General features: G+C 51.6%; 2 protein-coding genes across 2 annotated transcripts; one reads left to right on the top strand and one right to left on the bottom strand.

Moving 5' to 3' along the window:
• Positions 1 to 402: 402 nt before the first annotated feature.
• Positions 403 to 13,491, top strand: OPRL1 (opioid related nociceptin receptor 1). The gene is made up of 4 exons (XM_032198444.1): positions 403 to 576; positions 1,004 to 1,288; positions 9,865 to 10,220; positions 10,481 to 13,491. The coding sequence occupies exons 2-4, from the start codon at positions 1,062 to 1,064 to the stop codon at positions 11,002 to 11,004; spliced, it is 1,107 nt and encodes a 368-aa protein (XP_032054335.1). The 5' UTR covers positions 403 to 576; positions 1,004 to 1,061; the 3' UTR covers positions 11,005 to 13,491.
• An 8,451-nt stretch (positions 13,492 to 21,942) lies between these two features.
• NPBWR2 (neuropeptides B and W receptor 2) lies at positions 21,943 to 24,750 on the bottom strand. The gene is made up of 2 exons (XM_032198335.1): positions 24,646 to 24,750; positions 21,943 to 24,167 (listed from the first exon to the last, which is right to left on the bottom strand). Exon 2 carries the CDS (start codon positions 23,541 to 23,543, stop codon positions 22,545 to 22,547), a length of 999 nt encoding a protein of 332 aa, XP_032054226.1. The 5' UTR covers positions 23,544 to 24,167; positions 24,646 to 24,750; the 3' UTR covers positions 21,943 to 22,544.
• Positions 24,751 to 26,246: the final 1,496 nt, after the last annotated feature.

Genomic DNA, 26,246 nt, shown 5'->3' with positions numbered 1-26,246 from the left:
CCTCCCACTCTCCCCTTAGCACAGCATTCGGGGTGCAGGGCAGGGGGCGATTTGCCGGGTCGCCCGGCTGCGGGATCCCACCCCAGGTAAGGCTGCGGGGTCCTCGGGGTGGGGGGGGGGGGGGGAAGGAACCGGTGCTGGAGCCCCCCCAGCTGCAAAGGGGGGGCCGGGAGCCCGCAGCTCCGAGCGGCAGGGGGAGGACGCAGGTGTGGGTTTGGCTTTTTCCTTTTTTTTTTTCCTTTTTTTTTTTTTTTTCTCCTCCTTCCACCCCCCCCCCACCACCACCACTCCCCCCGCATTGGTTTTACGCAGTGGCAGCAGCCAGGCAGCCGGGGCTGGCTCTGCCCAGCCGCCGTCCTCCCTCTTTCCCTCCCACCCTCCCTCTTTCTCTCCCCCCATCCCTCCCTTTTCCTTAAAAACGGGGGCTCCGGGGGTGCAGCCCCCTGCGCTGGCAGCAGCCCTGCCTTGCACCGAGCAGCCCCCTGCCCCTGCGGCTGTGCCCAGCCCGGCTTTGTGTCCCCCCCCTAAAACCCCCCCGGGGTGCCTGGATGCGGTAGAGGGGAAACCCGCACGCAGGTAAGGTTTGGTATTCTATTTTATTTATCTTTTTTTCCCCCAACTTTGAGCTTTTCCTGCTGCTTTGCAGGGGATGCCGCAGGGCTGCAGCAGGCAGGGGTCGGGGGGATGCCGGGGGGAGCCCCCAGCCCCGGTTGGAGGCTGCGGTGGCTCAAATGGGGGGAGGTGTGGGGGGCACAAAGCTGTTTGTGGGGTCACCCAGTCCCGGCTGGTTTGGGGGAGGCAGGTTTGGAGCATGCAGAGCTGGGAGGGCTGGCGTGGTGCAGTGTAACCTGCGCCGGCAGCGTGGAGATACGCGGGGTGCTCGGGGTGCGCCAGGGGCTGCATCCCCTTAAAATGCTCTTGGGGAGGTCAGAGGGGGGCCGTGCCCTCCCCAGCGATCCACACATCACCCCTCTCCCTTAGCTTTGTGCTCCTGTTTCATCAGCAGGCTTCACGCCGTCTCTCCGGTGCTCCAGGTCCTTGGCACGGGCTGGAGGCTCAGGATGGACCCGCTCTTCCCTGCCCACATTTTGGAAGACCCCGACCTGCGCAAGCTGCTGAACGACTCCTCCATGCTGAACCTGAGCTTCCTCCCCACCAACTGGTTCAACAACAGCACCGGGGACAGCTTCCTGCCGCTGAGCATCAAGATCACCATCGTGGTCGTCTACTCCATCGTCTGCATCGTGGGGCTGGTGGGCAACTGCTCCGTCATGTACGTGATTGTCAGGTAGGACCCGCAGGGAGCCGCTGGGGCACGTCTCCCCCCTCTCAATCCGTGCCGGGGGGGTGGGAGCAGACAGGTGCTTCCCCGCTAATTGCGATGTGCTTCAGGGGCAATGATGTGGCGTTTCTTGCATTGTTTTGGTTTTATTTTGTTTTTCTCCCTCCCCAGGCGTGATGAAGGTTCCCACCAGCTTTCAGCTGCCCTTTGGTGCCTCCTAAAGTTTAAGCCAGAGAATGGAACAGAGCGTGCAGATCTGCTCAAAAAAGGGGGCTTTTTTTTTTTCTTGCAAGCTGCTGGGCAGGGAGCTGAATGTCCCCGGGGAGGGCAAAGTGCTGGGAGCATCCAGCTGCTGGGATGTGCCTGGTCCTCGATGGGACATCTCCCTCCTGTGTGATGTCTGGCACCCAGCTGCAGGTAGCTGCTCCGTCTGGGAGCTGCCCTTTCCCAAGGCTGAATTTAATTCCAAGGGAAAGGACCTGCTGGGAGGCTCAGTCTTACTCTTACAGGGGAGAAAACAATAAGTGCAGCTCTTCCAATTCCTTGGGAAAATAAATAAGATGTGTCAGGGTGCTGTGGAGATGAGGATGGCTCCTCTGGCTCAGATGGGCTCCTCGCTCTGGAGCTGGGAGGGCAGGGACCTTGGCAGAGGGATGGAGCAAAGGGCTCCAGCGGCACTGGCTGACCTCCCTGCACGCTCCTGGCACCTTAACGCTCCCTGCCCTGGGATCAGAAACCCTGTTCCCCCCTGTAAGTGCAAAATGAGTTCCTGCCACTGTCAGGGCTATGATTATGTCAAATGCCAGCCACCCTTCTCTGATCTCCGTGCCCTGTGTGCTAAGGAGCCAGCTTCCATCCTGTATACACATCTTAGCGGGTTCCTGGTGCAGGTGGATGCTGCCAGCACAGAAAAGGCACGGTAAACTTGTTTTCTCCTTCACAAAGATGATCACAGGTCAGCGGATGGAGGCTAAATCTCTGCTACAAGGGCACAGGGACGTTCCTGCTCATCAGGCTGCCTGTCAGCTCTTCCCGGGGACGAGTTCACGGCAGGGAGAAGGGCTCACATCAGCACAGAGGAGGCTGGCAGTGCAGCAGTGCCACATCTGGGTAGTTTGTAGTTGTTTACCGTAGTAAAGTCATCCGAGTGGGCACATGTGAGAGCAGTCGGAGGGATTGGGTGAGGGAAAAGTCCTCGTCCATGGCATGCAGCTCCCAGGGGTGCCTGAGCTGCTGTGCAGGCAGGGGAAGGGGTGGGCTCCTCGCCCAGAGCACCTACAAACCTCAGATGTGTGTCAGGAGGAGAAGCGCTGGCAGAAATTTATTCACAGTCTTTGAGGTCCCATGGGACGTAAGCAGCCACCATCGTTTCATCCTCGTGGAATTGGGCTGGGCACTGGTTTCTGTTCCCAAATATCAATGCCACGTTGCTGGCTGTGAACGTGGGTGTGTGCTGGCCCCTGGGGAGAAGAATCCCTCCTTCCCCTAAGGAACAGGGTCCCCATGGCTGGACCTTGCTGGCTGCTGCTCTGGGGCTGTGGTCGCTCTTGTCAGGAACAAAAATGTCCCAAAGCAGCACCCTGGTCAGGGTGGACGCGTGCTGTGCCTGTGCAGGGCCACGCTTTCAAAATGGTGGCTTCAGGTTTGATCCTGTTGGCTTGGATGCCTTGCAGGTGGATAAACAAAACCAAGAAAATGCAGAATTTAGCCCTGGAATTTCCCGTGGAACTTCTGTATTCAGTTTTTACTCATTTAAAATGAGTAAAACTCAAGGCAAGAATCACCCCCATCCACCCAGGCCTCTTCCCCTACTCCCTGTTCCATTTTACCCAGTACAATCCTATATATATACAGACTTAACTCTTCATTTACTCTTTTTTGGTATTGATCTGTGTTTTTTCCCCCCCCCCAGTATTTCTATGTGGTCCTTGAAGGACCACTTGAATCATGTACTGGGGAGGTTATAACTGAACTAAAGCATCTGTAGGTGCCACTTCTGGTTACCTCTGAAAAAGATTTTTCTTTCCTTGCCCTTACCCTTGGGTAAGATGTGATAAACCAAACTCAGTATCTCAAATTTAACCATGGTCAAATATGTAAATTCATGCAGAGATGCCAAATTAGCAGACGTGCGTGTCTTCTGCTGGCCCAGCTGACTTCTCAAGCACAGGTTTTCTCCCAGGACTGGAGCCTGAGTGCTTCCTGGGCTTCATGCTTTAAATTGCATCTTTTGGGCTTGAAAGCTGGTTGCTGGCAAGCCAACGTGGGAATTGGGGATTCTCAAAAATATCTTCTCTTCCATTAATGGGGAAAAAATGGCAAACCCACTACAGTGGATCCTACAAAAACTGTTTTCATCCTTCCTTTCAGCAGTGATAACAAGACTTCAACACGCTACCCAAGCTGTAAGAAACTGGCGTGTTATCCTCCACAAAAATGGAATGATTTGGTGATGTAGACGGTAATTGTTTCCTGTTTTTCATGGAGTAGGGAAACACAGAGTCTAATATCAGCACTCAAGAAAATTGGAGCCTTCAGGAAGGCTTGTTTGTTCCTCTTGAATGAGATTTTTGCAGCTCGGGGAAAAGTTTAAAATCTCTTGGTATTTCAGACAAAATAAGAACTCCAAGCCTCCTCTGGGTTTTCCCCTCTGCTGTAGAAGCCAACCTACATCTCTATTATATTTGGAGTCGTTTAACGTTTGGAATGATTAATTTGTAGTGACAGTCACCATGTGACTGCCAATCCCCTCCTAGTGCTTGAAGAACTAATTGGATAAGACCGAGAAGGGCCCTTGTCAGGAGCACAATTTCCTGGACAGTAAAGGGCCTATTGTGGAAATCTGCCTCGTCTGCGGCTTTGTTCTGCTCGCTCATTGTGGAGCTCCTTTGCCCGTTGAGATAATGCCTCCCCTCCCTCCCTTCTTCTGCTGTTTGTCTGCTCTCTTCTGCATATATTTCCTGGGCTGCTTTTAATGAACGTGCACCGAGGAGTTGAACAGCACGGCACGGGTAGGGTTTTGGGGAGGGAGTGGGGGAAAACAGGCCGCTGGGATCCCTCGTAACTGAGCTGTGCCATGCTGGATGCCCAAGATCTTTGTTTTCAGGAAGAAAAGATGGAGATGACTCCAAAAGAAGGAGACGTGGTGTTCTCACAGTGGTGCTGCTGAGGCTGGGCCATGGGTTGGGGGCGATGTAGACCCAGCTGCCCAGCATCTCGAGGGGCATGAGGACAACCACAGCGTTGTAGTGCAGGGACCAAGACCCCAAATCTCCATGGCCCCTGGTGTGCCAGGGAAAAGGAGCAGGGCCACCATGCAGCTGCTGGCCTGGGAAAGCCCTCTTGTCCCCTCTCCATCCCATTGCTGCGATGCCCAGCAGTGATTGTCTGGAGGACTCCCTTCCTCAGTGCTGGATCTGCTCAGCTGGGTCAACCTCCCTGGGAGTGACGCCTCATTTCTAGGGCTCTTTGCCATGGGTTCTTCATGGGGTGGAGCAGGACAGCTCCCTCCTTCTGTGCCAGGGCTCCCTCCTGGTGCAGCAGGGCCCAGATCCCTTGGCGAAGCACTGGGGCTGCTCAGCTCTCCCTGGCGATGAAGGTGGTTTCAGAGCAGTTCAGGCAGCTCTTTAGGCAGGTTGGGGCTCTCAGACCCCTACCCTTTATTCACTGCTTGCAGGTGAGGCTGTAGGATGAGGGCTGGGATGCTGCAGGATGCTGAGGAGCACGGGCAGGGCTGCGCCATCCGTTCTTCTGCTGGAAACCTGCATCGATCCCCGCGAATAGGGGGGTGAGGGCAGCTGGTTGTGATGAGACAGGGAAAATGGAGTTAATTAGGAGGTTTCTGAGACGCTGATTTCCTAATAGAAAGCTTTCTAATGGGAGAACGTTGACCAGCTGCATGTCTCAGAGCTGAAATTGAGTGAGTGTTTAATGCGGTGCGGAGCCAGCGGATGCCAGCGAGGCCATCTGAGACCTCCGCTCGCTCTGGAGCTGCCTCTTTTTAGTTTTCCCTGGTTAAACAGAACAAAGACAATTGTTGCACTGTGCAGAGAAGGGAAACCCGTGCTGAGGGGTCTGTACAGAATGGGAAGAGCGGGAGGGAGAGTCCCCGTGGCAGAGGCTGTGGGGGATGGATGTGCAGTCCCCTGCCTTGCAGGTCCCCACGGACCTGGGCAAATTGTCCCCCAGGCCAGGGACTTGGCCACAAGGCTCGTGGCAGCTCTCCCCATCTCCTGCTTGCAGCTTCAAGGCCCGTGCTGTTGTTTTCCCCTGGCTTTGGTGGGATGAGATGAAGGGAGTCACCCATGTGCAACAGTAATTGAGTGATGCTTAATTTGGGACTTGGTTCCTAGCGCTTTTAGGGACTGAGCAGCTCCCAGGAGCTGGGGTGGCATTTAGGGCTGAAGCAATGCAGCAGGGGTGGATCCAGATTGCATATGGGGATGAGAGCATCCTGCTGCAGAGCAGGCACTGGCAAACACCCTCCTGAAACTGAAGGCAGCCCTGAGCCCCCCTGTGAGACCCTGGGTGAGCTGTAGAGTTGATTTTTTTTGCTACAGCAGCCCAGCCTCTGCCCTCGGCATGGCACCAGTTGGGGCCACGCGGTGTCCCTGTCCTCGTCTGTGCTGGCTCCTGACACCATTCCCCAGAGGCTCCTGGAGGGGAGCACGGCTCATTTGTCAAAGCTGTCACCCAGACACCAAGCTGAGACTCAAAGGGCAAGAAAATCGCCTGTCCCAAAGCCGTGGTGCTGGCGGCAGCCTCCTTAACCCCTTGCTCGTCAGCCACCATCCTGCCAGGTAATTAACAGGCTTTTATGTGCCAGTGGTGCTGGCTGCTTTTGTGGGAGCATCTGGCTTCGTAGTCCAAAACGCTTTAAGCTCGCTTCATAAATTTGCTGTCTGTTTGTGGCCTGTTGCACCAGTAGGAACAATCAGGCTTAGTTTGGGGAGGAATTTCAGGATGAGCTGGCTCTGAAGCAGTGATCGCAGCGGCGGGGACGTGCAGGGCACCGCGTGGGTGTGCAGCAGGGGTGACACAAACCAGGATGGTCCGTGCCAGATCAAATACCAGCTTTGTACAACCTCTGGGCTGCGGGCAGGCTGGGAGCAGAGCTGTCACTGGACCGCTGCTGTTTTCCACCGTCACGGTTGGAGCAGCTCGGCAAAAACCCTCCTGAGCCTCTTCTGCTGTGTTTTGCTTCCCTGCTTCTCTGCAGACCTCTGCGTGTCCGGGAAGGGCAGCGAAGGCTGGTGGGGACGGAGGGAGCTGCTCAAGGGAACAGCACTGTCTGCATCCCAATGAGCTGGAGTTAGAGCATCACCACCAAAAGGCTCGAAGAGGCAGAGGGCGCCTGGAGGTGATGCTCACAGCTCCCCTGGGCTTGAAGGCTTTGCTCTGTCCCCTCTACCCTGGTGTCTGCAGCCCCGTTTCAGCTTCTGGGGTTGCTGCAACTGGCTGGTGCTTACCCCTGGGGCATCAGGGGCAGCTTGTTCTGCCGTAGCTGGGTGGACAGGAGGAGCGATGCCAAAACAACAGCTTTGCAGCTTGCCCTGAGGCTCAGCCAGGGGCAGAATCCATCCATCCCTGCCGAAAACAAGACCTCAAAGCCCAGCACATAGAAGAGCTGCTGCCTTCCCACCTCGTTCCCTCCCCTGAAGGATTTGCCCCGTGTAACGCTGCCTGGGGGCTCACTTAGCAAAAAGCAGGAGGAAACCAAGCGCTGAGCTGCTGTCTCCATGCTTTTTCTCTTCGGCTTCAATAGCTGGGAGAGCACGAGAGCAGAGCAAAAGGGATTACATCTGTGGCAAAGGTGGAGCAGGATGCAGAGCTGGGAGCTGGCTGGGCTGCCCTGCAGGAGATGCTCCATTAGGAAATTGCCTCTGTGACCAAGAGCAAGAAAGTGGCTCAGCAGGGAGGTGATGTCCTCCAGGGGGGCCAGAGGCTTATCCAAGTCAGAGCCGTGCTGGGAGGGGGTCTTAGGTGCCTCCTACAGCCTGAGAGTTTATTTTTTATTTTTTATTTTTTTTTTGTGCAGATTAAGAAAGAGAACACTCTCAGTTCCCAGGGAAAAAGAAAAGGAAGGTTAATCCACAGAGAAATGATTAATTGATTTTTGTTTGTACTGAACATTCTGGAAATGTTTGGGAACATTGGTTTGTTGGGATGATGACTGTTGGCTCTCAGCGTGCGGAGAGAAGTGGAGCTACAAGTAATTAATTAGGTGTAAATTAATTTCTCCACCTGTTAAGAGCAAAAAAAAAAAGGGCTCAGAATCCACTTGAAGGTCAGCTGAAGGAGGCAAGCAGTGGGGCCAGCTGCCCCCAGCACATCCTCCCTGCCAGGGGAGGTGGCTCTGCTGTCACCTTGAGGAGGGGGTGACAACAGGGACAGCAGGGAGGGGACAGCGAGGCCTCCTGGGTGGAGGGATTGGGATGGAGAGCTGAGGTTTGCAGCCTGGACAGGGCTGGCTGAGATGCCCCAGACTTCTCGTTGTGATGGGGACAGGGGCATGCATGGATGGGGACAGTGTTGTCCTCTGTGGATGGAGGATGGGTCCAGCCTTAGTGGTAGATGCAAAGGGATTGTTGCTTGTTTCTCAAGTTGCTCAGAATTCCTTTTCTTAATTTTTTCCCCTCTATGTGCTTAAGCGGGCCTTTTTTTTAATCATTATCATTATTTTTTAATGCAGTTGTTATTCCTGTAAGTTATAACATCAGTGAAAGAAGCCGGAGTTAGAGGCGTGGTGATGAATTGCCTCTGTCCTCGCATCCTGTAAGGATGGACTGGAACAAGCTTGACCTTTGGGAAGGCAAGATCAGCCTGGTCTGAGGGCAAAGAGGCAGCCTACAGCTCCTAGGAGTCATTTGCTAAGACTGTCTTAGGTGACTGAATAAATTCCTGAAGCCTGAGCTGACAACACTTTTATGTATTTTTATGTGCTGATACAGAAAAATGATTTAATTTCTCTCCCCCCACCACTGACACAAGCTGCTGACCCAGAAGGGAAAATGTCTGAATCCAGTCACAGATCCATCACGTTTCCACTACTTAAATTACCTCATTTATACCAAAAATGAGAAAGCAAAACCAACCCACCCTGGTGCTGCTGCTCTGGGGTACGGGGCACTGGAGGCTCCTTTCTTCCTAAAGCAGAATTGCACAGGAAATCCCGAGGTGTTAAAACCCTGGCAGCTTCCAGGTTGAATTGTTTTTGCAAAGTGTATTGCTTGGTCATCCCTTCACAACAACAAAGACACCGGTACTTTTCCTTTACTGCTTTTGGTTATATAAATTAGTTTGATCTGAGGAGGCTTTCTAAGAACCCATCACCTGCTTGGCGGCTGTGATTTCTGGGCCAGGAGGAGCCTGACTCAGGCTCACGTGGGACCATCAGGTGCTTCTGCCAATGTTCACCCCCTCCAAAACCTTCCCTTGGCTTTCAAGGTCAAAGGTGGGCTCCTTTGCTCCTTGGCTTTGCTCTCCTGGCTTAATTTGACCAAAAGCTTTTCAGGTCAAATCAGACCCTGTAATATTCTAGTGCCTAGCGAAGTGGAAATAGCGCAGTAGTTTATGGGTTTCAGTGTTGCTCCCGAATGAACTTGCCCTCGATTAATAACATATCATTGTCTGCCATGTCTGGCAACACTTCTGCAAAGGCCATTAGTATAGTAAATGATGGATGAACTGAAGTTTTAAAATATGCCAACGTTTTAGCTCTCTGTGTCCGTGAGATGAGCATCCTGGAGCTGAAAGGTTAGGCTCAGTCACAGCTGAGTTTCCATTTCTGCACGCTCTGCATGCATCCTTGGGCAGCTGATCACATCTTTCCCAGCATCACTTCCCATCTGTGAAAAGGAGATGACCAACGTTAGAGCAAGGTGAATCTTTTGGGGCCTTCAGTTCATGCGATAAAAGCAATATAATAATGACAAAAACCCTTTGGAGTTTGGCTCAAGTCTTTATCTCCAAACTGTCTCTTTCCTTGGGAAGATCCACTGTGATATTTTGATGTCTGATACAAATCTCATTCCTCACCAGGGCTGGCCATCTCACCCAGGTCTTACAGTTCACGTTAGCCATCGTCTTTGGCTATGAGCCTATACAAAGTGGCTAATCAACTTATCCCTGGGCCATATGAAGCCTTTCAAATCAGCTTACTGGCTAAAGCTCTCACCAGTATTTAAGATAATGAAGCCATATGTGATGAAATTCTAGATTAGTCTTATTGAAGTCATTTTTCAAAAAGCATGATAGGAGTTGACAGCCTCAGGCTTTCATTGTCCTTCCGTGCGGTCTATGGGAATAAGCTTTTCCTGCCCGTGAGACTGTGTGTGGAAGCACCATTTTCATCACTGCAGGAACTGGGAATGAGCTCGTTGGAAATAGAAAGGAAGGAGCAGTGTTCAATCTCTCTTCCTTATTTATTTATTTATTTATTTATTTATTTATTTATTTGTTAGAAAAACACAACGTCTCCTTCCTACCGTGACAGAGTGCCCTCTTCATCAGACCGTGGTGCCTTACCCATCGCTCATCAAGGGCAGCTGGAGCTCTAACCCTTGCTCACTTCTGCGTTTCAGATTCACCAAGATGAAGACAGCCACCAACATTTACATCTTTAACCTCGCTCTGGCCGATACCTTGTGTCTGATGACCTTACCCTTCCAGGGTACGGACACGTTCCTGGGCTTCTGGCCCTTTGGCAATGTCCTCTGCAAGATTGCCATCTCTATAGACTACTACAACATGTTCACCAGCACCTTCACCCTGACAATGATGAGCGTCGACCGCTACATCGCGATCTGCCACCCCATCAAAGCCCTGGACATCCGCACTCCCCACAAGGCCAAGGTGGTGAACGTCTGCATCTGGGCACTGGCTTCTGTCTTTGGCATCCCAGCGATGGTGATGGGATCTGCAGAAAATGAAAATAATGGTCAGTGAAAAGACATCTGGGGTGGGAGAGTTTGATGGTGGTGGGCAGGAGAGGCCATGGGTTGGGGAGGCACTGGAGGGAGCAGTCAGTGGGTTGAGCTCCTTGCTGTACAGCCTTTTTATCCCTTGCCTCTTTGTCTTTGCCTCACTGCTATTTTTTTTTCCTGTATCAAGCATGCCGAACCAAACTGAAAGTGCAGATGTTTCTGTTCCTGACATGGGTTTGCTGATCTTCCTCTCCTTTCTATTTTTCCCTTGCAGAAATTGATTGTCTAATTAAGCTCCCTTCACCCGTGGATTACTGGGATCCAGTGTTTGGCATCTGCGTCTTTCTCTTCTCCTTCATGATCCCCGTGCTGATCATTACCATTTGCTACAGCCTCATGATCCGACGCCTCAAGAACGTCCGCGTCCTCTCAGGCTCCAAGGAGAAGGACCGAAACCTGAGGCGCATCACCCGCATGGTCCTGGTGGTGGTGGCCGTCTTCATAATCTGCTGGACTCCCATCCAGATTTTTGTGCTGGTCCAGTGCTTGGGCGCCAAGGCAGAGAGCGAGCTCGAGCTGGCCATCTCCTGCTTCTGCACGGCGCTGGGCTACGCCAACAGCAGCCTGAACCCCGTCCTCTACGCCTTTTTGGATGAGAACTTCAAGGCGTGCTTCAAGAAGTTCTGCTTCCCCAGCGCCTTCAGGACGGAGCTGCAGATGTCCAACAGGATGTGCAGCATCGCCAAGGATGTGGCTTATGCCTGCAAGAACTCGGAGGGGACTAACAATCCGGCCTGACTAGGCATGGAAATTCCCATGGTGGCTGTCGCCCAGCAGAGTCCAACCACCCCCACGTCAGAGCTAACTCAGATAACGGCCCTTTAGCAGGGCCTCGGGACTGAGAGGCAAGAAACCAAGGAAATCATTTTGGGGGTTGGGAAAATTGGACACTGCAAGAGCATGCAAAGAAAAAAAGGCAGTTTGATGTATTTTTAATTCCGGTGCACGCTGCACTGAGGAACATCTCTAAAATCAGCCTTTTGATTCCTGTGAAACCCTGACGGTTTGCAACACTACGGAGAATTCAGGATTTAAGGGTTTAAAACAGGCATTGCTCCTGCACCTTACGCTTCTGCTGCTGGGAGACAGACAAAACGCAGACTATTGCATTTCTTTTTCTCCTCCCTGAGTTAAGACTCTCGGCTCGCGTGGCTCACCAGGTAGCTCGTGTGCGGTTTTATTCCTGCGGCACTGCTCTGAAATGAGACTTCGCTGAAGCCAAAGCGGGCAACGGCTGTCGGAGCAAACCCAAGATCATCTCCAGGATGAGTCACCGCGAGGGGAAGGCTGCGAGGAGGGAGAGGAGGGAGCAGAGCTGGCAGAAAGGGAAATTCAAGCTGCCAGGAGCCGGGGCTCAAAGCCTCAGGCGGACAAGGGCAGCTCCTGGGGACGGAGCTCTGCGGCAAAATCCTCCGCCCGAGCTGGGCATTGAGGAGGGGCTGCCAAAGCTGACGAGCACAGCTCAGAAGAAGAAGAAGAAAAGACAGATGAAATGAACACACCTTTGTTTACATGCTGCTATAATTTTATTTTTTTTTAAGCACTGTATTTCCATTGTAATAATGGACAGAATGGCTGTATATACGCATATGCATCTCAATATTGCTATGGGTACAGCTATGGCATAGGATTTTGGCTTGCCAAGCATGCCTTGGTGACCCTCCTCACTGAGAGGGGAAAGCAATGAGGTGGCTTATGTACACACGTACTTATGTATAGGGGAAAGCCAGCTCAAAGCATTACACTGGCAGCTCCTCCAGGAGACACAGATGTTTCTGGTGTGAAGGGCAGCCTAAAACAGTCCTACCTGCTCTGTGTCAGATAAACAGTGTACAGACCATACAAAAAGCAGTTTATTTTTTTTAAGCAAAATGACTTACGTGATGCTGAGAGAGCTGGGGAAACGCTGCTGAGGCACCACCCCCAACCAGACTGATTTTCCTCTCCTAAAGGTGAAAAATTTCATTGTAAAATGAAATTTGGGAAGTATTCCCAAACAGTTTAACCACTGAGCACCCTCTGCTCTGGCAGGGACAGCAGACTTGTGTTTTTGTAGCACAACAGCCCCAGGAAGCCTTGGGGAGTGGTGGCTTGTGGTGCTGATGGGAGAGTGAAGCAGCGACCTCTGCATGGAGAGGGGAGGTCAGCCCCAATGCAAGAAACGGCAGCATCAGCCAAACTGTACAGATTTCACCTGAATATATATTTCTTGTGCTCTGGTCTATGAGATTCTGTATTTTTAATGTATTGATTTGCCAATATTTTGATGCTGTCATGTTCTTTATATATGCTGTACAAAAGAATCCGATGTTATATTTCTATGTAGAGTGTTTCCCCCATGGTTGGGCTTAAAATATAAAATATAGATGCGATTCCAGTGTCCCATGTATAGGACCCAGACCCCTTGCAAACTGTGCAAGCTGGAAGGATTTTCACGCTGTTTAGCGTTTGATTGGGAAGCTGGAGGGGTACCAGAGAAAACTTTACAAGTAGCACTTCCCCTGAATAACCAAGGGAGAGGAGGAGCTCTGGGCACTTTAAGCACTTTGCGATGGATGTTTGTCCCCTTGCACTCACCAGGAAATCTCGTACAGCCCCCAGGTATGTAAAGGAAACTGCCCAGGACCACGCTGCTGGCAGGCTGCATCCGTGCCTGCGATAAAATGAGCATGGAGCATCACCTGGGCATGGGGTGCTGGGTGCACGTGGGGTTGGGACACGGCTGCTGGGCTCCTCCTGCAGAGCTGTGGAGGAGCAGGAGGGAGCTCCTTAGTTCAGGTTCAGCAGCAGCCACACTCCCTTCGTAATTCCTGGTTGCGTTTTTAAATAGATTTATGTCCTCTGAAGATACCCCAGTGTTTGGCATTTTTTATAAGGATTTTGTTATAATGACTATGCTGCAACAATCTCGCGTAATCAAGTACCCAATAAATGTGTGTTTACTGAGCTTTTGGGTAATTCCGTGGCCCTTGCAGTGAACGTGTTTAGGCATTCTGTTCAATGCTCAGTGGAGTTCGTTATGAGAAGAACAACAAAACCTGGAAGCAAAAGCTTTATTGTACCGTGCCTACAGAGTTAAAGGCTTGTGATCGGCTGGCCGGCTGGAGCACAGGCTCTTTAATTCTCCTCTGAAATGGTTGTGTTGATATGATTTTACAATTACCGCAGTGTAAGTGACAATTTCCTAGGTGGCTACTTGTGCGCTTTAATAAAGGAAAATAAAAACCCCGTGTACTTGGAATGATGCGGAGTCTGGAAGCCTGAAGTGCACGGAGCAGCTTGCTGGGGTGCCCGCACGTGGGCTTATTTCTCCACCCAAAGCACTGCCGAGGGCATGCAACACCACCGAAGCACCCAGTCCCTTTTTATTGAGGTCAGAGGGGATGTTTATTACGCTGGCTTTGTCTGGAGGCAGCCTGGAAGCAGAAGATGTGAGGAAACTACAAAAAGGGTGGTTGGAGAGGGACACGAGCTGCCTGCACCCAAAGCCCCACTGCAGGCAGGTCCCATGGGGCACTGGCTGCTGGGGTTTAGGGCTGGAACAAGCCCTTCCCAACCCCCTGCTGCCTCTTCTCTGGGTTTACAGGGCTGGGCAGGACGGGGAATTACAGCACTGCTCCGAAAACAAAGCCAAAGCAATATTCTGCAGCCTGACTAGATGGATTATCTAGTGAGATGTGCAATAAGGAAAGCGTCTTCTCTCTGCATGGAGATCAATATTCCTACCCGGGCAGGTAAATATCAGCAGAGGTTTCTTTATTAACAGTGGGGATATTTAAAAAAAAAAAAAAAAAAAGAGAGAAAATTGGTGAGAAAAAAAAAAAAAACAACACTGAAATCTTTATTGCTTTTCTAGTTCAGTTAATTATAAGTACCCAGGAGTGAGTTCTTATGGCAAAGCCATAAAATAAAACACTTTACTCAGTATTATGGAATTTATTAATGTCCTAAGCATTCTCCCTGCTGCTGCTGGCCGTGGAGGCCCCGGGAGGGATGAGCTGAGCTCTCCCCAAGGACTCCCCTTGGCGCACGGCACCGGCACCTCTGGGCAAAGCTCTGGCTTTTGAGGGATGCTTCGCTCTGCCAGCACCACGTCTCCTTTTGCCTTTGTCCAGGCTGTTCTGCTGAAAACTTTCCCCAAAAAGGAATCACGATTTCTACAAGCAGCAATAAGGTGCCGAATCTGCACCTTGCTGCAGTTCAGGTGGTTTTATGCCACGGGAAGAACTTACCTGGGGAGGGCAGAGCTGTCTTTTACAGAGCTGCAGATGAGGCTGAGGGTCTCTGGGTCGGGTCAGCGTTCACTTGAAGTCACCCTCCCAGTGCCCAGCGCCTTTGGGAGCCGCAAAGCCCTTCACCATCTGCCACTCGTACCCTGATAAAGACATTATCTAATGCTGAGAGGTTGCCAAGGCTATTTTTCCGAAGTGTTTTCGTGAGGAGCTAGACTACAAATATGTCTCTCTCTCTATTTATTTATTTATTTTCCCTTTCCAGAGGAAGATTTGTCAGCTCCCTAAGGAGCTGGAGCTGGGCTCTGATATTCCACTGGGTATTTGGGGTGCTGTGGCTGGGTGCTGGGAGCAGGACGCCTCTCGTCCCGTGCTGCTTTGTGGGGAGATGGGTGCTCTGTGTGGCTGCAGCCTCCGTGTTTTAATGCAGGAGGTCTGCAGAAGCAGCTGGTGCTGGCGCAGCCCTTGCTACCTGCTCAGAAAGAAGCCTGGCAGCAAAGCAGCCTCTGCCAGAAACGCTCTGCTTTGCTTCCCCACTCATTTCGCCGTGCTTCCCTTCAGCTATTTTTGTGGCTCTTTATGTGTGAGCAGGATTCTTCCCCCAGCAAGGGGAACCTCCTCTGGAAGGCTCCTGGGCTGTACCTTGGTGGTGCCTTCCCCTCCACACCAGGTTTCCGTGTGGATCCATCGCCGTGACGGTGCAGGGCTTGCCCCTGCTCCTCCGGGGTGCTTCACATCCCCGATCTGAACCTTCTGAGCCATGCCCCGAGGCTGGAATAAGGGCGAGAAGATAAAATGAGGTCTGGAGGTTTCAGCATCAGCCAGTAACCCCAGAGTCACGGCGCTGTGTGAGGAGCAGAGATGTACAGGCTATAAGATATAAGAGCTGTGATGCCAACTGGTGTTTGGCGCAGGGTTTTTGGGGGTGGGAGGTGATGTTAGAGGATCTGTAGCCCCTCCTTGCCATGTCTGAGCTGATGCACATCCATTTTGAGTGGCTGCATGCCCCTGCCTTGCCCATTAAACCAGGACTACATGCCTCCTTTGCTTCAAACACGTAATATCATACGGGTTAAAGCCACGACTCATTCTGAAAGAAGGACTTTCAGGATTTGTCTGAGCACTGAGGAGACATGAAAAAGGACTGCTTACAAGGCGGGTACACTCCAGAAGGAGCCCCACGGCTCCTGAACTCCCTTTGTTCCTTTCCTCGCTACCCCGAAGCCTGGATAAATTGCATGACAGAATGAAATGATCAATAAATAGAACAACATGGTTATGTATCTTGGCAACGATGATGCTAATCAGCCATGTAAACTGACTTTGCTCTCTCTCTCCCTTAAAGCAGCGCAGTCCCAGCTGTCTGCAGAGGAGTGATGGGGGCTCTCTGCAACCTGGGGCACCCAGGTCGCCTTTTCCACTGCCTTGCTCTGTGAGCAGCTGCAAGATTTCTGCTTCAGCAACCCAAACAACTCACTCCTTGGAGTGGAAAATGCAAAATAATACCCCAAACCAGCTAGGACCACCTTCGCCCTAGGAGAACATCTCTCCTGTTTGGCTTTCAGGGTATTTGCTCCTCTGTCTTTGAGCTGCTGGTTGGGCCCCTGGAAGCAAATCCCCTTGCTCTGTGCTGGCACTGCTTGGGATGCTCCTGAGCAATGTGCAGGTTGCATTATTTGTGGTTCCATGATGTCCTTGCTGCTTGTTCCTGCTTGACTCCACAGTCCTTGCCTCCTCCTGCAGTATATAGGAGCTGGGTGGCAAATCCGACCTGCAGAGCCCGTGCTGGCACCAATTTCTGGCAGCACTCAGCCTGTCCATTAATGCAGCAAAAGGCTTTTTTCCTCCAGTGCATGTAACTGGAGCAAGGGGCCGTAGCTCCCGTGGGGCTGGGGGCTGCGAGGAGCCCTCCTGCCTGCCCTCATCCACCGCTGGCACCCAGCCTGGCAGTGTGCTCTGGAGCCAAGAGCTGAGCAGCACCAGCCCTGCCAAACAGATTTTGAGCACGGTGAGGTGAAGGATGAATTGGCAAGAAGCTAAGCAGGCAGCTTGATTTTTATTTATTTATTTATTTTTATTTTTTCCCAAGGAAACCGCTGGCAGAATTAGCATGTTCCCACAATCTAGTTCTTGGATACATCAGCTCACCTTTCTGCTGGCAGCAGAGAGGAGACCCGGCAAAGTTTGCAGCGGCTCTATCCAGGCTATAAACATCGATTTTTGTGTGTGTTTTCAGCCTGCCATGTGCAGTAAGTACTCTGAAAGGACCCTGCCATGCTGATTCACTCAGTGATGAGGAACAAAAACACAAGCCATGCAGTCAATAGGTAATCAAGATTAATGGCTTTTCAGCCTACTTTCCCCCATGTGAAATGAATCCTGCCTTGTGACTCGGCTGTTTAACGTTTGCTCAATTTTAGGCATTAATGGCAACTTCTCCACGCGCACAGGTCATTTGTTCACAGCTTTTGGACTTCCCCTCGTCTCCTCATTGCGCTGTTCTTGCTTTGCTTAACCACAGAGAAAATTCCTGGAGATAATCGCGCGCCTCCAGGGATTAAGCTTAAAAGAGCAGAAAACGAGCCCAACCTCTGGCTGCTAGCATTCATCCCTGCTCCCTGCATTCCTGCGGCGGTGGGGATGGAAAGGCGAGCAGGGCTGCTCTCCCCACAGTTTGCTTTGGCATCTTCTCTGGGGTTTAGCTTCAATGCGTTCGCCTGGAAAACCACCTCGTGTGTTAGGGATGGAAGTGAGCCTGGTGGCGAGGCTCTGACCTGTCTCATCCCTGCTCCTCCAGCCTCCTCTGCCTGGCTCCTGCTCAGCCTGGAAGGAAGGAGCTTGGCTGAGCTCAGCCCGCAGCACAGAGCTGCCCTCCTTCTCCACCACACAGCGCAGAGAAATGTAATTACACCCGCATCCATCGCATCGATATGAGGCAGCAGCAGGCTGGGTCTCTCGGGACGCTCCGTTGCATTGAAATCTGACTTTATTAATTACCAGCCTCTGATCTCATCTGAAGGTTAAGTTTATGAAACCGAATCCTTATTTTTTCGGCGTTCCTTGTTCGTCTGTCTTATTGAATTTTGTCCGGGGGATGTTTGGGGCTTTAGAAACTCCCGAGCTGCCTTGTTCTTCAGCCGTGAGCTGCCCAGGGAAAGCCGCAGAGCAGGGGCAGATGATGATGTACAGAAGCCCTGGCAAAAGAGGGAGAAATAAATTCCAGCTCCAGGAGCTGAAAATGGAGACACGTCCCTGCTGGGAGCTGTCTTTTGCTGGGATAAAGCTGTGGTTTATTTTGCCCTCCCTGGGGACTCCCTGTCCCCATGCAGGAGGTGCTGAGGGGACACAGGCCAGGGGTGGTGGCTTTCCAGAGCCACGGTCACCTCCGCTCTGGGAAAGCTTTCCAGCTGCCTCTTTATGCAGCGAGCACAGGATTTGGCTTTAGGCACTTATAGGAGTGCCTGTTTTTTATCTAGACATCAAATATTATTTTTTTTTAAAGGGAAAATAGCCGCTAAACAGCTCTTGAAGCTTCAGGCTAGTGCCTAATTCCACTCGAAGAGCTTTGTTAGATAATTGTAATACTTTTCTGAGAGAAAATAGAGCAATTGAGGCTCGTAATTAAAAGCTATTCAGACAGCTTTGATCTTTCTCTCTGCATCTTTGCTTACCAAAAGCAAATGCCAGTGAGAAACTCCTGGCAATATTTACTGCCACTGCACTTGGTGTTTTTCTTTCCCTCCCAGCACAAGTGAGCTGAGGGTGGGAACACCAAGCTTCGAGGAGCTGGGACCCTCTGAAGGCAGCAAACTGGGCTCGTTTCACCCCAAACTAGGGGAGAACCTGGGTGGCTCCCTGGTTCCCTGGGTTTGCAGTGGGAGCATCGGGGGCTGGTGGCTCATCAACACCTTTTGTCCCTATCCAGATGTCCCCCAGGAGCCCCCAGGATCCCCTGGGTGACAATGCATATGCTATGGACAAGCCAGGCTGTACAGAAAATTGACAAATTTTCTCTCTTATACGTCTTTTAACAACATCAGCTACAGACCCTTCTGCTTCATGTCTTCTGTATTCCTCTATATTGAGTTTTTGCTCATCTATTTTTAATTTCTCTTCTCATTTTTTTTTTTTCCGTCTAAATATGCTTGAGAGCTGGGCCTTCATTCCTCGCTGGAGAATTGTTTCATTTCTCACCCAAAATCGTGACCGGCAGCAGGAGACGGCGCGAGGCTGCTCAGGTACCAGGGGATTACAGCTTCGTGGGGGATCGAGCTACAACATAACTCCAGTGGGCACAATTGACCAAGACGAGCAGAATTTCTTGCTGCAGCATGAAGGCTTAAAAGCAATAGCGATTTCCGATCCCCGCTCCATGTCTCAGGTGCCTGCATTTAATGTCTGTGGTGGGAATATGAGCCCCAATTCCTGTTCCTGGGGTGGAAAATGGCTCTTTTTCCATCTCCTGAGGCTGACGAAGCACAGTCCCCCAGTCCCCAAGGGGCAGGTGATGTCCTGATGTCCTTGCTGGTGGGGGACACGCAGGATCCCCTGATTTCCCCCACATGCTGCAGCCCCCAGCCGAAAGCCCCCAGCTCCTGCCATAGCCTGGGAGCTGTGAGGTTGCCCAGCACCTTTGCACTCATTCAGGCACCCCAGAAGGAAGCTCATCTTCGGCTTTGGGACTGAGCTGGTTTCCTTGCTTGATGCACGGCCGGCTGGAAGGGGCTGGAAGGGAGGGAGGGTCGCTGGTGGAGCCCCCTGCGATCCTGGGGACCCTGGGAAGGATGCTTGGGTTTGCAGAGCGATAGCAGATTTATTAGGTGACTTTTTAAGGGCATTTATTTCCCTGCTTCCAGTGTTCAAAGCACAGCAAAGCTTGTCTGCAGCAAACCAGCCCGATGCAATTGAGACGGATGAATTAGGGTTTCCTGCAGGGTGAACTTGTGCGAAGAGCAGGGAAGGGTCCCCTCCACCCTGATTTCTGCTCTCCCAGCAGCAGCAGCAGCAGCAGCAGCCAGGCCCCGGGTGCGTGCTCAGAGGCTCTGCCCGAGCACACAGCCTCGCAAGCAGCTCCCCTGCGTGCAGCCCAGCAGTGCTGCGGAGCTGCCGGAGCTGCAAAAAGAAGCGGAGAGTGCCGCTTAGTGCCGCGGGGCTGCTGCAGCACAGGGTGCCTTTTGGCATGCACATCACCATCTCCTGCACCCGTGGCAGCAGGACATCCTCTAGAGTGTCCCCTCTCTGGGGGAGACCTCGGCCAGAGCAACCCCTTCCTCCCCTGGGGCATCCCATGGAAGAAAAACGGAGCTGAGGCTCCTGCCTTGAATGCACAGAGAAAGGCAGGGCTGCAGGCAGGACGCTGACAACAGCGTGGGATCACTGGGGCCGCTCAGCCAAATATCTGCTGAGGATGTGGAGAAGAGGGGATCACACCTTTCTTGGTGGTGCTCAGACAGGAGGCTAAGGTGCAGACTGAAATACAGGAAATTCTATTCAAAAATAGGAAAAAAAAGCAAAAAAACACACTTTTGTAAGGGTGGTGCAATACCCAGTGAGGCTGTAGTTTCTCCATGCTTGGAGATCTTTAAAACTGGGGTGGACACGGTCAGGGCAAACTGCAGCAGGGGCTGTTTGAGCCGGGGGTGTCAGGCTCCAGAGGTGCCCCCAGCCTCAGCCACGCTGATTCCGTGGCGGTCGTGGCACAAGATTAAAAGGGAAAAACTCCATCAATGATGCTCAGGTCTGAACGAGTGTGATTTCAGCTGGAGAGAGGCTTTGCTGCCCTTCCTGCAGACCTGACGCCGATGAGCAGTGGCGATGGACCTAAGCAGACAATCCAGGAGCTTGGTGGCACCCCAGGAGCCAACTTTGGGGAACCCCAAGTTTTTTTTCCCCCCTCTGGAGCCTGTTGCCAGCAGATGGCAGCCGTGCTGAAGAGGTGGGTGCCTGTCTCAGCCCAGGTGCTTGTGGTGCCCAGTCTCTGCTCCAAGGGGGCTTTGGGGCACCCCAGCACCCTGCTGCTGCCAGCACCCACCTCCTGCCTTCAGGAGATGGTCGGGACACGGCCCCCAGCTTTTTGCCCACAATCAGCCTCCTGCATTGCCCCAACCCTCCAATTTTTTCCAAAATGAACACTTTTAATATGGAGAAGGCAACAGAAATGTCTTCGTGTTCACAAATCTCTTCTGGTTTTCTAAAAGGGAAACATGGAATTGCCTTTGTGATGTACCAAAGGCTGCTAGTTTTGGTGCCAGAACCCTGAGGGCACTGACAGGCCTGAATCACCCTGAACAGCCTCACCTGGGGGCTGCCCCAAGCCCCCACCCTCTCCAGGAGCCTTTATAAGCTGGGTGCTGCCACCAGAGCCCTCCCTTCCTAGTGCGTTTTCCCAGATGGACCTTGGGGTGCAGCCTCCTCTTCGTCCTTGTTTTCTGGGAGAACCGATGTTCTTGGTATCTTGTCTCGTGGATGGGCTCAGGTAGGTGTGTTGCAGCTTGTCTCTGCCCCCTGTTCTTTTGCTTCACCCTTTCTGCCCCTCCCTGGTGGGGTGCAGACAGCTCAGGACCCACCTTGGTGCCTTTAGGGCCAGGGAGCTTTCCCTGTCCCAAGCTGAAGAAGGGAAAGTGAAGAAAAACTGGGGAGAAAAAGCTTAAGTGTGTCTCATTGTAAATGAGACGTGAGGGTTTTTTTTTGAGGACAGCTTCTTTTGCAAATTTTAAGGCAGTTATTATAGTTTCCTAGGGAGGTTAAAGGATGGGAGACCAAGCTTGCCCCAGGCAGACCCCTTCCTGCAGCCCTCCAGGACTCTGAGTGCTGTGCTCAGCTGGGCCTGCTGCCCTAGCACAGGGCTGGTATCAGGTGTTTTTTTTAGGGTGATAATGAGTGCAGTGGGTTTTCAGTATTGCTTTGGCTGGAAACTTCCACTCACGCTTCACAAGGTGCTCTGGTGGCTACACCGCTGCTCCCGGTGTACCGTGGTCCTGTGGGTCCCCTCCCTGACCTTTAAGCAGGGGGAAACACTGAAACACTGTGCACAAATATGCATAAAAACTTTTCTGTAAGCTAGTGTGTGGGTCTAGAAGCGTAGCTAAGAGATTAGAGGTATTTGGGGGCAAGTGAGGTACCTATTTATAAGTATTTGATATTAAATGGAGAGATATTCACCTGTGCTTTGAGCTGGTTGGGGGAAAGCCATGGTGAGGGCAGCAAAACACCTGATTTGTTTGTGGCTTACAAAACACCTGATTCGTTACAAATTGATGACTTCTGATTTTACAGCAGATAAAATGCAATACATCTAGCAATGACGTGGGACAAGTAGCACAGGGTTTCTTCAGAGAAAGAAGGACCATTTTTTTCCCCATGAAGTTTATTTCATCAGTCACTCTTAAATAAATATATATATTTGACATTTAACAGAAACAATTAGTTAAAAATAACTTCTAACACAAATCACTACAGTTGCTGAAATATTTATGTGGTGTTGGGTATCAACTTTAAGACACAGGTTTTGCTTTTTGGTTTAAATTTAACTTGTGTTGCCAGTTCAGGAAAGAAGAAATCTGGCTGTGGGTGTGAAAAATACATCCCTCAGTCAAAACCAAGGCCATAATACCTGTGCACACATGGACACGAAATACTCTTGCAAATACTCATCTTGCATCCTCTGTTTTGCTATGACAGTGTGTGTTGGCTCTGCTGCATCAAACCATCCCCCAGATAATTGAGAACCGAACAACCCCTTAATCTGAGAGCTGCTCTTCAGCTTCTCCGTGCTGTACAGCAGATGGCAATAAAGGACTGCCATGGAGCAGAAGCAAACCATTAACAGGGAAGTTCTGTCCTTAGTGCTTTGGGGGGTGTGATTAAAAATAAGACCGTAGCGATGCGATGCTGAGATGTTTGGGGAAAATGCAAGACTTGCAGGTAAGCAGGACAAAATGTGGGAATGATGACAGACATACACATACATTACGTGTAAACTAAAGAGAAGGGTTGTGCATTCAGTAAGTGTTCCCCTAAGTTTGCAAAGTTGTCCCAGCCCCGTGCTTAAGAAGTTCTGCATTCCAGCATCTTCCGGAAACTTTTCCGAAAGCTGTCATCCAGGAAGGCGTACAAGAAGGGATTCAAGCAGGAGTTGGCATAGCTTAGGCTGGTGATGAAGTAGGATATGCCAATGACCATGGAGGTCTGGGGCAAGTCAGTGGTCAAAGCCACGATGGTGGCCAAGTGGAAGGGGGTCCAGCAGAAGAGGCACACGGCCAGGACGATGAAGACCATGATAGTGACTTTCTTCTTGGCTTTGTCCAGGGCTTTAGCGTTAGAGTTCAAGTGCATGTTCCTCAGCTTGTACAGCATCATGGTGTAGAGGATGCAGATGGTGGATACTGGGATGGCGAAGCCAAGGATGAGGGTATAGATCCTGCTGGCTTTGAACCAAAACCTTTCGGGCTTGGGGAAATTTAGACCACAACTCTTGATCTCCAGGTCGTCCACGTAGACGTTAGCGAAGATGATGAAGGGGAGAACTATGATGGTGACGAGGATCCAGATGCACAAACTGACGATCCTGGCTGCTCGGTACGTACGATGTGGCATCCTCTTGGACTTGACTGTGGCCAGTACGACCAGATAGCGGTCTATGCTCATGACTGTTAAGAAATAAATGCTGGAGAAGATGTTGTAGTGGTCTATGGACAAGATGACCTTGCAGAGGACTTCTCCAAAGGGCCAGTAGTGCAGGAGGTGCTCAGCAATATTAATGGGCAGGACAAGTGTGAACAAGTCGTCAGCTATGGCAAGGTTCAGGATGAACATGTTTGTCACAGTCTTCATCTTAGGAGCCTTGAGGATCACGTAGATGACAGCGGTGTTGCCTGTGAGCCCAACAGCACAAATCACGGAGTAAATCACAGGGAGGACAACGTAGAAATCGGCTGCTTGCTCTTGGAAGGAGAAGTTGAACCTCATGCTGCTGTCCAGGTAGCAGCTGTTGCCTGCACTGCTGCAGGTGCTGTTCAGACCATCCCAGAGAGAGCTGTTCCCCATGCCTGCTGGTCACAGGCTGCCCTCCAAAGTCACTGAAAGCCTTGCTAGCCCAGGAGGGAAAGCCTTTTATCCTATGTAGTTAAAAAGCTGCTCTATCATCTGCAATCAGATTATTTCCAAAAAGTGAGTTGAGGCAGCGTGGGTAAATCTCACTTACCTCTGTCTGCCACCATGGGAGAAGTCAGATTTTTTGAAATGAGCAGGGGAAAACAAAAAATGAATGATGCAGAGGGCTCCATGAACAAAGCAAATAAGGCTTGTATCTCCCTATGCAAGTGGAACAACTCCTCTCTTGGAGGGCGTGCAGGTGAGCTGTGGCTTTTCTCTGCTGGGGAGGTGAAGTGGCTCCCGTTCAGCCATCCCCAGCTCAGGTCCTGGGGCTTGCAGGAGTGAGGAGGGCAGGGAGGGAGCTTTGTGCCTGGCCGGCTTCTCTCAGCCCTCGGAGGACTTGAGGGCTGGCTGCTCTCCCACTTGCAGGGCTTTCTTTTCCATGTCGGAGCAGAAGCGTTGTTGTATTTAATTAGTGCCTTTCTTTGTGCTGGGGACTTCAAACATGTTTCTCCAGCTGAGATCACACAGAGGGAGGGAGTTTCTGGTGTGGCTGCTCCTTACACCAGGGGTCCCCTAGCAAGAGAAGGGGAAAATAGAGTTGAAGGAATATTTCCAAAACTTAGAGAGGCTTAACCCACATTTAAAGTAACTTTTTAAATCAAGCATAGGTTATTATATCAGGCTATGCTCAGCGCATGCATTTGTGGCAGCACACAAAACTTGGCACGGGCAGACAAACCTGTGAATCTCCAAAGTTCAGGGCTACCCAGACTGAAAAAGGGGGGTGGGGGGGAGTACCCTGAAAGCAAATCTGCTTTAGAGTCAAAGCAAGACCCCCCCCTGCCTGTTTACACCTCCACCGCTATCGCCTGACCCACGCTTCCGAGAATTCCTCCGCAGGGAAGCGAGCAAAGAGCCGACCCCCTGCCAAGATCAAAGGTTTGGCAACTGGTCCCTAGGCTCTGCAGGGAGAAGTGCCTCGCTCTGCTCCTGGTGGCAAGGCAAAGAGATTGAGCAGGAAGAGCAGCGTTGGGCTTGGAGTGCCCCTTACCTGGCGAGCGGCTCCGGCTGCCTCCGGCACCTGCTGCTCCGCACGGCTGAGCCTCTTCCCTCTGCTCCCAGCCGGAGGAGGGTCCCCGGGATGCTGACGTTACCAGTCCTTGCAATCATATCAACATGGTGCCTGTGTGTGCATCGCACGTCGGGGTAATTAGCACTCCTTCTCACCAGGGAAAAGGAGGGGGAGAAAGTTCTGTCCGCGCAGGGTGGTTTAAAGAAGGAAGGAGGGAGATGCTGGCAAGCAGTCGTTGCGCCAGGGTGGCTCTCTTTGGGAATGGGGGAGAGGTTTTTGGGGTGCACGGGCAGCACCCGGGGCTGTCACGCTGTGGCTGGTTGAGTGAGGGATGTGTGGAGTGCTGGTGTGTGTGTTAAAATGTTTCACCAGGGAGCACCGGCTGTTTTTAACCAGGGAAGATGCACAAATGTGTGTGGAGGGAGGGAGTGGGAGGAGGGTACACACCATTACAGAGCTCGTAATGAACAAATAAACAGACATACCTTGCCAGATCCCTGCTGGCTTCAGCTGCTCCGGGGGAGCTCAGCTGACTTTCCCCAGCTGGGTCCATCTCTTGGAAAAGCAGCTAAATCCTGGGATGTGCTCGGTGAGGTGCAGGGGTCCTGCAAAACCCGGCAGAAACACACTCAGGTTAAATCACAAAGCCAGGAACAGCATAAGATCCCTTCCTTTTCACGTCCCTGTACAGAGGAAAAAAGGAAATCAAGGATGATTTTAGTTTCCCTTTAGCCTTTTACATGCAGCACTCAGCTGGAGGCTGCCTGACTTTTGTTTTAGAACCAGGGGAGAGGAAATGTGGGCATCCAGCAGGGCTCTGCCTGCCAGCGTGCAGTGTTGTTCCTGAACCAGACAGTCACTGGTTCAACGAGCCCTGCAGCCAAGGGCTGCATTTGACTTCACTCCTTTTTCTGGGGATGTTTATCCTCTTCTGGCAAGACTTCTGTGCACCGGTAACTGGGATGAACAAAACACTTTACACTCAGAAGTACCTCCTTAAAGGCCGGGGGTATAACTGACTTTTCAGCAGACTGATTTATTTTTTTTTTTTTACCTTGTCTGGTGTACAGACCTTGCAGATGTTTTCTGTGCCTCTACCCAAATCCCATCAGCCATCAGACCTTGGTGAAATTAAACAAAATGAAGTTTGCCCACAGGTTATCCGTAGCAATGATGGGGGTGTTACTTCAGATCACAGATCCCAAGAGCTGCCCTCGAGTTCTCTTGGGGAAGTTTTTGTAAGCAGTTGTAAGGAAAGCTGGGTTTGGATGGGTCTGCAGTGGGAAGGTAATTTTGGGGAATCGGTTGTCATTGTCAAAGAAAAATAAATCCAGGAAGACAGAAAATTTCAGGAGAATGAAATGTCAAATTTACTGTTTGCACAGAGGTTCTCTGGGGAAAAAATGTTTTCTAACAGGAGGAACCTGAGCTTGTCAGAAACTTGCCCAGATCTGAGCTCAGCGTGCGCAGGCAGGTAAGGGCTGGATGCCCAGGGCTCCTTTGGGTTCAGCTGATGTTCAGATGAGGCTGTCACTGTGGGAATGTCACCTGGGAGCTGGATCTACCCGCACGGCGAGGCT

This window comes from Aythya fuligula, chromosome 16 (assembly GCF_009819795.1).
Source record: "Aythya fuligula isolate bAytFul2 chromosome 16, bAytFul2.pri, whole genome shotgun sequence".
Lineage (NCBI taxonomy): Eukaryota > Metazoa > Chordata > Aves > Anseriformes > Anatidae > Aythya > Aythya fuligula.
Note: the sequence above shows the minus strand (reverse complement) of the source record. Positions and strands in the feature narration are given on the sequence as shown.

Coding starts and splice junctions, on each gene's coding strand:
- NPBWR2 (XM_032198335.1), bottom strand. CDS start 23,543: ATGGGGAACAGCTCTCTCTGGGATGGTCTGAACAGCACCTGCAGCAGT.
- OPRL1 (XM_032198444.1), top strand. CDS start 1,062: ATGGACCCGCTCTTCCCTGCCCACATTTTGGAAGACCCCGACCTGCGC. Junction 1,289..9,864: donor GTCATGTACGTGATTGTCAG/GTAGGACCCGCA, acceptor TCTGCGTTTCAG/ATTCACCAAGATGAAGACAG. Junction 10,221..10,480: donor TGCAGAAAATGAAAATAATG/GTCAGTGAAAAG, acceptor TTTCCCTTGCAG/AAATTGATTGTCTAATTAAG.